The sequence below is a fragment of the Sus scrofa genome, chromosome 13, assembly GCF_000003025.6.
Source record: "Sus scrofa isolate TJ Tabasco breed Duroc chromosome 13, Sscrofa11.1, whole genome shotgun sequence".
NCBI classification, from domain to species: Eukaryota; Metazoa; Chordata; class Mammalia; order Artiodactyla; family Suidae; genus Sus; species Sus scrofa.
In genome coordinates this window covers 200,344,317-200,357,369 of record NC_010455.5, presented here as the reverse complement: position 1 = coordinate 200,357,369, position 13,053 = coordinate 200,344,317, and the positions used below count along the sequence as shown (strand labels likewise).

General features: G+C 55.6%; 1 protein-coding gene and 1 long non-coding RNA gene across 3 annotated transcripts in view; one reads left to right on the top strand and one right to left on the bottom strand.

Annotated features, from left to right (window-relative positions):
- SIM2 (single-minded family bHLH transcription factor 2) overlaps nucleotides 1–2,407 on the bottom strand; it is a 53,928-nt gene extending 51,521 nt beyond the window's left edge. Inside the window, exon 1 of one of the 2 annotated variants that reach the window (XM_021070967.1) lies at nucleotides 1,590–2,407. In XM_021070967.1, the coding sequence (XP_020926626.1) occupies nucleotides 1,590–1,764 (175 nt within the window). In that variant the 5' untranslated portion in view covers nucleotides 1,765–2,407. Of the gene's footprint in view, nucleotides 1–1,577 lie in introns of both variants that reach the window. The other variant, XM_021070968.1, reaches the window with a different exon arrangement.
- LOC110256484 lies at nucleotides 2,503–10,637 on the top strand. Its single transcript, XR_002338066.1, has 2 exons — nucleotides 2,503–2,614; nucleotides 10,141–10,637. It is a non-coding gene; the product is annotated as an uncharacterized LOC110256484 (long non-coding RNA).

The following is a 13,053-nucleotide window of genomic DNA, read 5'->3' as shown; positions in this document are numbered from 1 at the left end:
TGAAACTTCAGCAGGAGAGGAATCACCCCTACTTTGGTGGAGAGCCTACCAGTAGCAACTGAAACTCCCAAAGGGAGGGGCACCAGCGGGAGTAGGGGACCCTTGGTGCGTTGATCGGGGTTGGAAAGAGAAAGAACTTTCCCTTCTAAGAACTCCAGGATCTGGCGATTGGGTCACCGGCTCCTCCTCCGGGGAGGAAAGCGCCTGCCTGGCCGAGCAGCGCAGTTGGAAGTCACAGGCCAGACAGGCCACAGCTTCCGGCCCCCTCTGCCCTCGGTCCTGCAGTGCTCGGCTCCCCAGCCTGGCCTGCTGCAGAGCTGGAGTGGTGCTGGGGGACAAGCCAGCCCAGCTCCACCCGGGAGGCGGTGTGAAGGGCAGGGTGTCACGGTCTGGTCAACTCCATGACCCAGAGCCAATTACAGATAACCAGCTTAACTCACAGTAAAAAGGGTGAGCTTACTGACTTCAGATGGATCTCCTGGCCTGGGACTGTCTTAATATTAGGATCGCCCTGCACTGGAGAGACACCTGTCATGGTGCTGCAGTGACTTTCCTGTGCCCTGTGGCCGAAGTTGTCTCCTTAGACCAGAGCCGGCTTCTGAGGCGCCTCGGCCTGCAGGTCTTGGGGTCTGCCCATTAGGCCCCAGAGCAGAGTGACCCAGAAAGTGTCAATCCCTTCTGCCAGGCCGCAGCCACCACCACGGCTGGAAGGTGATCGGTTCAGAACCACAGGGACACCAAAAGGGACACTGTGGTGATCAGGCCTCCTCTGGTTCTGCTGCTCAGAGGTGCTGGTCCTGGCAGCCATGGTTACCCACAGGAGGTATGCCATATGCTCACCCCATGAGCCACTATGTCTGACCACTGAGAGCCTGCTGGACCCGTGGGCCCTGGGGACCTTTGCCCACCGTGGCACCTGCCCCTCCAGGCTTATAATTGCCACCTGGAAATGAAGCCTATGCTCAGGCCTGCCTGCCATTTCCAAACTAACCGCTTCCCTCTCTCTCCTGCCCCTCATCTCAGCTCATCTATTTGTAGGTTTCTCCCACACTGACCTCCAGAGCCCCAGCCCCCAGGAAGGCGAGCAGAGAAGAGACTGCCTGAGAGGCCTAAGTCTGAGGCCCAAGCCCCCACAGGTGCTCTGCTGGGCGCTGGGGCCTGCGCGGCCTGGGCCTGCTAGTGTATTTCACTCTCCCAGCTGGAGCCAGCAAGCACCCTTCACCCCCGGGCTGGGGTGCACATGCTTCCCTCCACAGAAAGAGAGGTAGGGAGGAAAAAGAAGGAAGAGTTAAAAAAGTGAAGAAAGGGAAAAAAGAGGGAAAGAGGAAAGGAAAGAAGAAAGACTAGAACAGACCCGTATGCTCATAGAACAATTCCTGATACGCCCCCCGCCAGCCCTGGGCCAGAAGATGGTCTGGTAGCTCCAGCAGCTAGGCCCCGGCCGCCCTCCCCAGCAGGAGCCGAAGCTCCCGGCAGGGCCTGTCCAGACATCCAGGCAGCGGCCGGGAGGCTCAGGCGGCCCCTCCGGGCCAGCTCCTGCTCCCCGCTTGGGCCCCCTAGCGCTCCCGGCCGCCTACCTGCGGCCTCACCTTCGGGAAAGACTGCGCGCATCTTCAGGTAGCTCGTGGTGAGTCGGATGATGGACGCCTTGTCCAGCTGCGAGGTGATGGCCGATGGCAGCGGGAGCAGCTTGGCCAGCTCATAAAACTCGCCATTTTCCTTCTCCCTCCTGGTCTTGGCCGCATTCTTGGACTTCTCCTTCATCGCGTCTCCGCTCCGGGCATATTAGACCCGGCCGTGCTCCAGGCCCGCGGAGCCCCGCTCCAGCAGCAGCGGCGGTGATGGGGAAGGGGACGCCGGGGGCCAGATGGGTCTGGGGCGCAGGCCGCGGGCAGGTGCGCAGGGCCGACCGAGGGCACCGAGACGCTCCTCCGCAGCCGCGGGCCAAGAGCCCTGGGCAACCCGGCGGGCGCCGCCCCGCGCTCCGCCCGCCGCCGCCCCGGGCGCAGCCTCCTTCGGGCTGGACTGTCCCGCGGAGAGCAGAGCCCCGGCTTCCCGCCTGCCTCCGCTCACTCTTCCTTCCTCCCTCCTCTTGTCTCCGCTGCCTTGGCTTTCCTTGGGGGTGAAGAGCGGCCCGCGAGGAGGCGGCCGTGCTGTTTAGTCCTTGACGGAGTGTTCGTACCCGCTGCCGCGAGGCCCCTCCGAGCAGGAGGGCGGCACGGGCGGCGGGGGCTGCGGAGCCATGGAGCGGGAGGGGAGCGGAGGCGGCTGGGGCCCGGCCCGGGAGCGCTCTCCTGCCCTCCCTGGCGGTTCCCTGTGCCTGGAAGCAGGGCGCCCGGAGCCCGCGATCTGTCGCGAGGCGCAGCAGCTCCGCGGTCCACGTGCGACCGAGCGGCGTTTGTTTATGGCGGACCCGCCTTCGGGCGGAGCACTCGGCCGCCGCGGCCCGGGGAGGGGGGCAGGGAGGGGGGAGGGACCGCGGCGGGGGCGGGGGCGGCCAATCTCGCCTCCCGACCCCGCCGCGGCCCCGGAGTCCCAGGCGCGCCTCCGCGTCGCTGCCTCCAGGGACTCTCCCAGGAGCGACCCGCGCGCTCCCGGCCTCGAGGAAGTCGCGGTGAGTGCACGGGGCGCGCGGCGGGGACTGGCTTCGGCGAACGGGTCGCGGGACCTGGGCGCTAAGCAGAGCAGCGGGGAGGGGCGGAGGAGGAAGGGAGGGAGGAAGGGGTGCAGAGTCCGCCTCTGTGGTTCCCGGGCAGGTACTGGGCGGGCGCGGCGAAAGTGCTCCGCGGAGGATGACAGAGTTCTCCGAGCCCGGGGGACCCGGTGCCCTTACCCTCCTCAATTCGCAGGTCGGAGAACCGAAAGCGGGAGGTGGCCGGGGGGGGGGGGGGAAGACTCTACCGCCCCCCCCCCCAGGAAACGGCGCGAGTGAGGCTCGGAAGTGACCCTTCTGCCCTTTCTCTCCTTGAAACCGGAGAGCGAACGGAGATTGGCGCCTTCCTCCGAGGGCCTGGAGGCGCGGGTCGGACGGAGAGAGGGGGCGGGGGAGCCGAACCTACCGGTGAGGCCTCGCCCTGGGCGGCGGCGGGAAACAGGGCCCAATAGCACCAGCTCCTGAAGCGCGATCCGGTGCTGCTGGAGTTTCAGGGAGGCGCGGGTGGGGCGGGTGCTTCAGGTCGAGGGGCGCCGAGCGAGGGTCAGCGGACAAATAGTGGTGGCCAAAATGATGAGGGTAGGAGGCAGTTGGAGACGCGGCCGGCCGTAGGGCGTGCCAGTACTTTCCCTCAGGGCCACACTGGATCTCGGGTCTTCTTGTATAGACTCCGCAACGATCCCGTGCTACGGGGGTTGCACAAACCCCGTCTCATTTAGAAGTCTGAACTCTCCGGACGCGGTGTGGACGCGTGCACTGGGAGGACTGCCGCTTCCTGGCGCGCGGGGTCAGAGGGCAGCGGTAGTGGACTCAGGACAAGGGGTCCTGGGGTCCCTCGGTCGTAAGCCGAGGCTGTAGGGCTGTGAGGTTATGGGTCTGTGGAGGCTTGGTCTGGAAGTCAGCTCCGCAGGGGAGATGGTGGAGCTGCGGGGCTGGGCGCTAGGATCTCAGTTCTTGGTGCAGCCTCTTCCCCGCGGCTCGGGAGGAGCTTCGCGCACTCACTGCGGTACAATGACCTGGTACTAGCCTCGCTCGCCCGCATCTGGAGGGCAGGGCCTACGGCGAGCAAGTCTGCAGCAGGTACTCCAGACCTTTTCCAGGGACCCCCTTTGAAGGTCAGAAGTTCGAAGGCTTTGGGGGAGTCTTATCTTCCTTGGTGGGCGGGACAGTGTGCGCAGACCCCGGCTCGGCCCCCACCTGTCCCAGCGCCCTGCGGAACCCACAGCCGTGGCCTTGCTCAAAACCACCGAGCCACGTGAGCTTCAGACTTAGTGGCCCCCCCACCAAAAGCTGGGTGCATAAAAGAACCAGGACTTTTCCTTAGGGTTTCCACTCCAGCAGCGCTTGCCTGTTTCCAGCAATGTGCGCACAGGGTCTGGGCGGCGCGCGGGCGGCTCGGGTACGCAGTGCCCAAACGCGAGGCGCTAGGCGGTTCCCCGCCCGGAATCCTGTACCTGGCTGCGCCGACAGTCGTCTCCTAGCTTCTGGGAGAAGAGGCTCCAGGGGGGAAGGGACCGAAGGCTGGGCCCTGCCGCCGCTTGCGCAGGCCGCCCCTGAGTGCGCTCCGGCCCCTTTCTGGCTTCGGGAGGATTTAACGCTTCCTTCACCCCCACGATTTCCGATCCTCAATTATGGACCCGGGAGAATTCCTCCCGGGCTTGAAAGGGATTACTCTGATCGCAGAAACATGGCTAAGCGGAAGTGGGAGAAACCCGACAAATAAAAGGAACAGAAACTTTCCTTAAGCCAAAGTTCCCTGATTTTCCGGGAAATTGTACTTGAGATCTCAATACCCGGTCTTCGCAGTGGCAGCGGCTGTTCTCGCCTCGGCGAGACCGGTTCGAACCGCGTAGTGGCACAATGGGATGTTTGAAGACTTGTGGTTGTGGGACACTTTCAGACCCACGGTCTTTCCCAGGAAAAGTCCAAGCGGATATTGTGTCCCCTCAATACGTGTTCTTTCAATACACACGGGCCCGCGCTCGCCTGCGGCAGTGGGGCCTGGACTCCTTCATAGCACCACACAAAGTACCCAAACTACTTCGGCGGGAACTTCGAGATTTCCCAGGTGGGAAGAATAGTGACCTCTGCGTGGACTGGCATAGAAGAACCCTGGAGCCTGGTTGGGGGGCGTCTCAAGGGCTCTCCCTACCGAAGGGACTGCCGGGGGCCCTTAGGACACGTAGGACGACACTCACAGGCTAGAAGCTCTGTGTACATGGGGAAAAACACTAAACACGGGTTAAGTGGAGTAAGCAGAGCCGGTGCCCACCGGTTGGGACACCTACTGCGTGCTCTTTGCTCCAGGCGTGGGCAGTACCTCGGAGTCTATGCTTTGGGTAGAAAGTCGAGCGCGGCACCCAGAACACAGCCCCAGAGGGGAGAAGCACAGAGCAACGGAAGACCCGGAAGTCCTGGGCATCACCCGGAAACGGCTGCTCTCCTACTGGCTTGGAAGGGGTCGGAAGAACTAGAATGAAGGGAGGCTGGGGGCAGGAAGAGGGCAGGTGAGAAGAAGGGTCGGACCCCTTTAGTCCAGCAAGCTTCCTGCCGCGCCATCTGCTTGCGGGGCGTCACCACCCCCGGTCTGCCCGGCATCGTGCGCTTGAGCGCACTCCTAGGCGCACCAGCACGCCTCCGCATACCCCCCACCTCTTAGAAATTTTCCATTAGAAAACTGATCTGGAAGAAATTGAGGCCCTAGGAGGAAAGGGGCGGGGCCCGACCGCCCCACATCTGCTTGGATTTTCCGCTTCAGATGCTCCGCAACTGTTTTTTCCCCAGGCCGCGCCCGGCGCTTACCTGAGGCCCTTCCCCCGCGGAAACCGACTTTCGAATAAGATCAAGGGGGAAATGTGCAGATGTTCCATTGGGGATGGGCTGCTGAGGTGGCAGAAGGGGAATCAGAGACTTGGTCCCTAAGGAGGTGTGGGAGGGGAGGACTTTTCCCAGGCCTAGCACCAGATTTGGGGAAGAGGTTCGAACCTTTGCGGCGGTGTTTACGGAGAACTTCGACCAGCCGAGCAAGACAACAACAACAGAAAACTTAAGACTTTGGAAATTCAAAACTATTCGATTTATAAACCCTTTTCTACACAGACAATCAGCACGATTTGGTTACTCTAGAAAATCCCGCTTGGGTTCAGCATCATGTTTATGACTATTTCGTGGCTGGGAGGCGTTTTTGGTCTGGGCTATCTGGAAAAAGTACTTCGCTTTTTCACTCCTCTCCATGTGTGTAAGCTCAGTGGAGATATCACTAACTTTTCCTGGGATCAGTGCTGCTCCCAGAAAGGATAGAACAACAATTACGATATACTACCCAGTGTGTAAAAGGAATTACAGATATCCAGAGCTATTTTGTAATGATTCATTTCTTGAGAGGTCAAGACAATAACTCACTCTGCTCACTCAAGTAGCAGAGGGAGAGAAGTTTACTTCTTTTTCTTTTAATAAATTATTTCACTGGATGTTACCCCTTTGGAGAAATTGCTTGCTTTTAAATTTGTCAGTTTCTCTCTGATTATTTGACTCCATCGCAGTAACTAGGGCAGATTTGCCTTCCTCTACCGGGTCCAGGGGTCCCTTGATGCTTGTGTGTTCTGTGCAGGCAGGGTGCCCCACATGGCTCCTGGTAGCCTAACCAGAACAGCCCAAGGCTGACTCTGACCCCTGGGGTTCTGAAAAGAGCTCGGTCCTTCTTGGACTCGGTTGTCCGCAATGACTTGGGTTTCTGGGATTGAAGCTCCAGGGGCTCTTTGGGGCTGTACTTCCTATCCAAGGAACAGAGTCCCCACTGCCTTCTTCTTTCCCTCCCTCAGGGCGATGCATTTAGGGATCAAAAACAGTGCCACTGGTAATTAATTACAGCAATTAGCAAAGTCCCCAGCGAGGGCCACAGTGAGCCATTGAAGCTGCTCCAGGTTTGGGTAAAAGGCCACACGTTTCTTCTGATTTTACTTGGGGTGAGTGGGTGGGTGTGAGAGGGTGGCCTCCCTTTCCTCTGCCTCCCTTCCCTGTCTCCCAGACTTAGCCCCAATTTCTCCTCCATCTCTGGGAAGGTCCCCGGGATTCTGACACCCCTCACGCACAGAGACATCCAGTGTCCTTGGTGGACAGCGAGGATACTATTGGAGAGCAGGCAGCTCCCGGAGTCCAGGAGCGGCGCTCAGGGACCGGCCAGGGATCCGGGTGGACAAAGAGGGGAGCTGAGGGCCCTGCGCCGAGACCTCCCCCCATCTTTCCATGACCCGGCTGCCCCAAGCCTCCGCAGTCCGCTCCCACGCAGAGTGCTCTCGCCCCAGCTAAACAGAACTGTCGCCTGAAAATCCTGGTTCAGGTGGAGGCAGCCCATCGGCTCCGGCAACACCTCGCTTTTCACCTCCAGTGAGCTGGGGATTGTGTCTGGAAACCCTTGAGTTGGAGGAGCCTTAACAGTCCGGTGTGCGTGCTGAAATTCCTCAGTGGTTATATCAATTTCACACGGCCTTGAAATTTGAAAACCAGTTAGTTCATTAACGACGGCACTGAAACCACCTTTCAAAAACATCAACCAAAAGTTTTCCTTAAAAAACAAACCAAACCAATCCACCAGAGACAAATATTTCTGCACATCAAAGAAAGTACAAACATGATAGGCTTACTTTTTTTCTAGCAGGTAATAATGGTAATAGCCGACACGTATCTTCAGGCTGATTTTATATATATATATATATATATATATGGCTATTATAATACTTTAAAGACAAAAACTCGTTTCGTTTGATTAGTATAAGGGCCGATTTGCAAAGCGAAGCGAACGTGGGGGAAACCTTGTCTCTAATCTAAATAAATCTACGAAGAGGTAGCTAATTCATTCTCCGTTTAGTAGACAAAGTTACCGAAAGGCCAGCGGGCCGGCGGGCGGGCGGACTGGATCGGCCACCTCCAGCCTGGGCTGAGCGCGGGCAGCCGCCCGCAACCCGGGGCATGAGCATCTTTCTGCTTCGCGCAGATTTTTATGTTTCTCTTTAATTTTAAGGGCTGCATGCTAAGGGTTTCCTGAGAGGTGTGTGTCTGAGAACACTCTCTTCCCTCCCTGGAGAAGGAGGCGACGCCCACAGCAGAGGGCCGTCCTGTGTCGGAGGTTTTGGGCGCGCCAAAGCCAGACTTCAGATCAGAACTGCGGGGAGCCACGCCGGGGATGGGGACTGCATCCCGTCCGGCAGGGCACGCAATTCGCGGCTGGTGGCGGAGGAGCCCCCTAGCCGGCCCTCCCCGCCCTAAGACGAATCCCGGTTTTGGAATCTGCGGGCCCACTCGGGGACACGGGCCGAGCTTCAGGCTTCCTTGTCGCCAGAGGTCTTCTCAATTCCGCAGAAGGAACTGAGGACTCCTACTCCCCGCCTCAGGAGCAGGTTGTTTCAGACAAGCTTTGCCGTGTTGTTCCCGCCTTTTGCGCGCGCAAAGTCTGGGGACCGCCCGCGTGGTTAGAAAAGCCGCCTGGGCAGGCTGGCGGAAGGGGGCGCAATGCGCACGCCCGGGGAAAAGGCTCAGTAAACACCGAGGGCTCAGGGCTCGGGGAACCCCAGCAGATCAGAGCGCACGGGGTGGGGGGTGTCAGTACACGCGGGGGCAGGGAACTCGGTGCGCACGGAGCGGGCACAGCGCACGAACGAGTGGGAAGATCTAGAGCACGCGTGCGCCCAGCGCTCACGGCGGGGTCGCAGTGTACACTAGGGGGTCCCCTGCGCGCACCTAGGGAAGCATGTGTGGCCGTGCCAGCTGGGAGGTGTGCTTGACGTTCATAGGCGTGCTTGTGGCCGTTCGGACGCCGCCGGGTCCCGTCCTTCCCTACGAGCCTAGCCTCGACTCCGTCCCCCCCCCCCCCGTTCTTTCCACGTGGGAAGAAGGGCGCAGAGGAGCCTGGGGTCCTCGTGGGGCCTGCAGAAGAGGATGAGAGTAGGTGCTTAAGAGTGGAGGCTTGTCTGGTGAGAATTAAGAGTTCGGTGCTTTCATCTTGGCTTTGCCAAAGACCCCTGAGCCGATGCTCTCACGCTCTTAGCCCGGATGCAGAGTGGAATTCTCACGCTGGCGGCTCAGCCTTCTTAGAGGGAGATCCAGGAGATCTGAGGAAGAAGGTCCAACACCCCTCCGCGGTCCCTCATCATCCCTGCCCCCCCCCCCTTTTTAGGGCCGCACTCGTGGCACACGGAAGTTCCCGGGCTACGGGTACAATCGGAGCCATGGCTGCTGGCCTACACCGCAGCCACAGCAACAAGGGATCCAGCCCGGTCTGTGCCACACCACAGCTCGGGAACAAGGAGGGATCCTTAACTCACGAGGCCAGGGATCGAACCTGCGTCCTCATGGACCCTAATCCAGTTGTTACCGCTGAGCCAGGAGGGGAGCTCCCCTTCGCCCGCTTTTAACCTCCGCAAGACAGAATTCCTTTTAGGTGCCAGAGCAAATAACCCAGAGGAGGAGGCACAGGGTAGAGCCCGTTTTCGTATAAAAAGAGACTTTAAATTTAACACTTTTTTTCCCTTCTCAATTCAAGAATATTTTCCCTGGCAAAAATATCGCTTAGCTGATAAACTATAGGGTGGATTCAAACTGCGGTTTGTGAATATTTTTGGCCCTAACTCCAGCACCGTCTTCATTTTTGGGAGGGCGGAAACAAAATAATCGTAGTTATAGCACCAACCATCGTTTTGCTCTGCTGGTGTAGACAAAGACATTATTTAATCTGACTACGGAATTCTCTGTACTTTTCTCCCCAGAAGCTTTTGAAACAGGCGGGGTGAGCCCTCGGGCGCCACGCCGGGCAGATTTTCATGTTCAGGGGCACCTTGTCCCGGCTTTCTCTTTTGCGTGAGGGAGGGGTGGTCGGGGTGGTCCGGGTGCGAGTGTAACTTTATGGGGTTGTGCACATGCTAGTCCTGCTAGTCCACTCCCAGGATCAAAGCCAGTCAAACCACTTTATTATGGTGGTGTGAGACCTAGTTTCAATTTTGCATTTCATTTTGGAGAGTTCCTACCAACGGCCGGACCCTGAGCTGGGCGTGGGGGGGTGGGGTGGGGCGGTGGGCTGGGAGAGGTGGATCATTTGGAAGAGTTTACTGCGAAATAGAACTTTTGAATAAATACAGGCTGGTGTGGGGAAAGAGCTCGGAGGTGAACACGGTCGGAGGTGCGTGGTCGGTGACCCCGGGAGGCAACAGGCGCCAGGTTCCACATCTGGCTGCAAAAGTGATCGCCCCAGACTCTTATTGAACACTTTAAACAAGGTAATGAGCACTGGAAAGCTCTATGTGAACCTGCTTTGCTTCCTGGGTAGTTTGAGGGCTAGGAAGGAAAACGCTCAGCGCCAGATCTCCCCATGCACAAATAATTTTAGTGTTTATCGATGTCTACTTAAAGTAATTGGCCAGAAAATACCTCCCTGTTTAAGCAAGGTAAAGAGTGCTCCATTGAAAGCTAATTGACCTATTTATGTTTCTGTTTAGCTTGATGTATATACATCGTCATTTTTTCAGAGAAGCTGTCAGCTCTGACAAATGAAAGAAAGTGGAAGCCAGGGAGGCTGCACCTGCAGAAAGTGCTGGAACTCCCCAGCCAACCTCTACCCATCTGTCCTTTAAGAAGAGTGCTTGGACCTTACTTGATTGTTTGAGATCCAGCCTTTGGATTTTCCTAAAGTAAATCCCAGAAATGGAAATTTGTGCTTATCATCCATCCTGCACAAACATTTTAATTTCTGAGTGGCCCGGATTGAGCCAAGAAGCAAGGATCCTTCCTGCCGTGGCCAGAGAAGATCTGGAAAAACTGAAAACCTTCAGCTGAGGATAGGAAGGCAATAACTTAGACCCACAGAAAAACAAAAATTTCTAGCTAGAAAAAAAAAAAAAAGAGAGAGAGAAATGCTCCAAGTGAAGTTAGAAAATTTATATTTGTATAAAAGTCCTTTGATCCTCATTTGACAGTAAATGTATTTTGCTAGTTACGTGGGTGGATCCGAATTTCTCAGTGACCCTTTGCATGTGTGAATCTGAGATTCATCCTGAGGGAAGATGACAAATGGATCTTTCAGGAATCTGTGCTTTCGAGTTGATGTTCTGTGTTTGGTCATGGAAGCAGCTTCACTTCAGATACTTTATGAGATGGTTGTCAAGGGAACCTTGGGTAAAATTTCTCAGGAGTGTCTCTGAAAACATTATTCATAATTAAAAAGTGATTCATAGAAATCACCGGAAAAATTATGGCAAGTTATGTTCAAACATGTTTTTAGGCCATGTGGAATAAATAAAATCATTAAGGTCTGGTTGGGTCAGACTGCCTCCCAGCCTGCCTCTGACTGTGCCAGGAGGACCTGATAGCTCTTCAGGGATGTAAGAGCAGCCAGTGGAACATAAGCCATCTGAGGTTTTTCCAGGTATTTTCTGTTTTGTTTGTTTTGTTTTGTTTTTGCTTTTTGGGGCTGTACCCACGGCATATGGAGGTTCCCAGGTTTGGGGTCAAATCAGAGCTACAGCTGCCAGCCTATACCACAGCCACAGCAAATGGGATCCGAGTCACATCTGTGATCTATACCATAGCTCACAGCAGTGCTGGATCCTTAACCCACTGAGCAAGGCCAGGGATTGAACCTACATCCTCATGGCTACTAGTCAGCTTCATCAACCACTGAGCCATGATGAGAACTCCTTCCAGGTACTTTCTACATGGACAATGCAAGTTGTAATGCCCTTCTTTTAAAGGCCCCTGCATGGTGTAGTCCAAGAAGTGAATAAGGTACAGATAGCACTAGACGAAATACCTTTAATAACTTTTGTTTTTTGTTTTTTTTGTTTTTTGTTTCCCTGGGGCAGGGGCAACACTGTGGAAAACCCATCTGATAGAATCTGAAAGGCAGATAAACCCATTGGAACATAGACCCACCTGATTACAGGACAGATGATGTTCAACGGGTTTTTTGACACCTTCGAGGTGACATTCTCAAGACAGACTTTCCTGCCACCAAACTTTGCAGGTCCCAAGGCTTTAACATTGGGTTTAGAGCCTGACTTGTCCTGGCCATGGGTGAACGGAGGCAATATATGTCTGTTGCTAGTATTCATATAGAGGGAGCATCAGTATTTAATAGGGCAGCTCACTTATTAAATAATCCAAATGGAAGCAGTTGCATTTGCTAAAAAAAAAAAAAAAAAAAAAAAAATGCTTCTACTGAAACTAAAAGAATGGATACAATTTCTGACCCAGTGTGTGGTCACTCTGATGCACCAGGGCATCACTGATTAAGTCGTTGTAGACCTCTTTGCAGTCAACTACACTGGGGCGCCTGTGTGTGAGTCCCCTGGCGTGTGAAGGTGGCTACAACAGACAGGTTGAAGGCAGCGTGTTCCAGGTGTCCATTATTCATGGGTCTAGGGCTCGTTTCACTTAGAAGGAGCTTGTACATGATGCATCAAAAGTAATGCAGTTCTGGAGTTCCCCTTGTGGCTCATCAGTCACAAATCTGAGTGGTATCCATGAGGATGCAGGTTCGATCCCTGGCCTCGCTCAGTGGGTTAGGAGCTGGCGTTACCGTGAGCTATGGCATAGATTGCAGACATGGCTCGGATCTTGTGTTGCTGTGGCTGTGGTATAGGCTGGCAGGTGTAGCTCCGATTCAACCCCTAGCCTGGGAGCCTCCATATGCCGCAGGTGCCACCCTAAAAGGCAAAAAAAAAAAAAAAAATGTGGTTCTTTGAATTGGGGAGTCCACCCTCCCCCCCCACTTGCACACATGCTGTTGTGCCAGGCCTCCTGCCAGGCATTCACGGGATAAAAGCTGGTTTCTGCCTGGGAGGTGTTCTCCACCCCAATGATGGCTTAGACTCTGGCCTATGAATGGGGGTCGAGGGCCCTAGACAGGTTCACTGCTCTTGAACTAGTAATTCTATTTCTCATCATTTGTCCCATAGAAATCATTTCTAATATGAAAAAAGTCCTTTTCATTTTATTAATTTTTTTTTTTTTTTTTTTTTTTTTTTTTTTTTTTGGCTGCACCTGTGGGATATGGAAGTTCTCCGGCCAGGGATGGAATCTGAGCTACAGCTGCGACCTACACCACAGCTATGACAACACCAGATCCTTAACCCACTGTGCCCCAGCAGGAACTCCAAAAAAGCCTTTTTAAAAATGAGTATTTTCTGGAGCTCCCGTTGTGGTGCAGCGGAAATGAACTCAATTAGCATCTATGAAGATGCAGGTTCAATCCCTGGCCTTGCTCAGTGGGTCCAGGATTCGGAGTTGCCGTGAACTGTGGTATAGGTCGAAGACATGGTTCAGATCCCAAGTTCCTGTGGCTGTGGCATAGGCTGGCAGCTGAAGTCCGATTCGGTCCCATCCTGGGAACCTTCATATGCTGTAAGTATGGC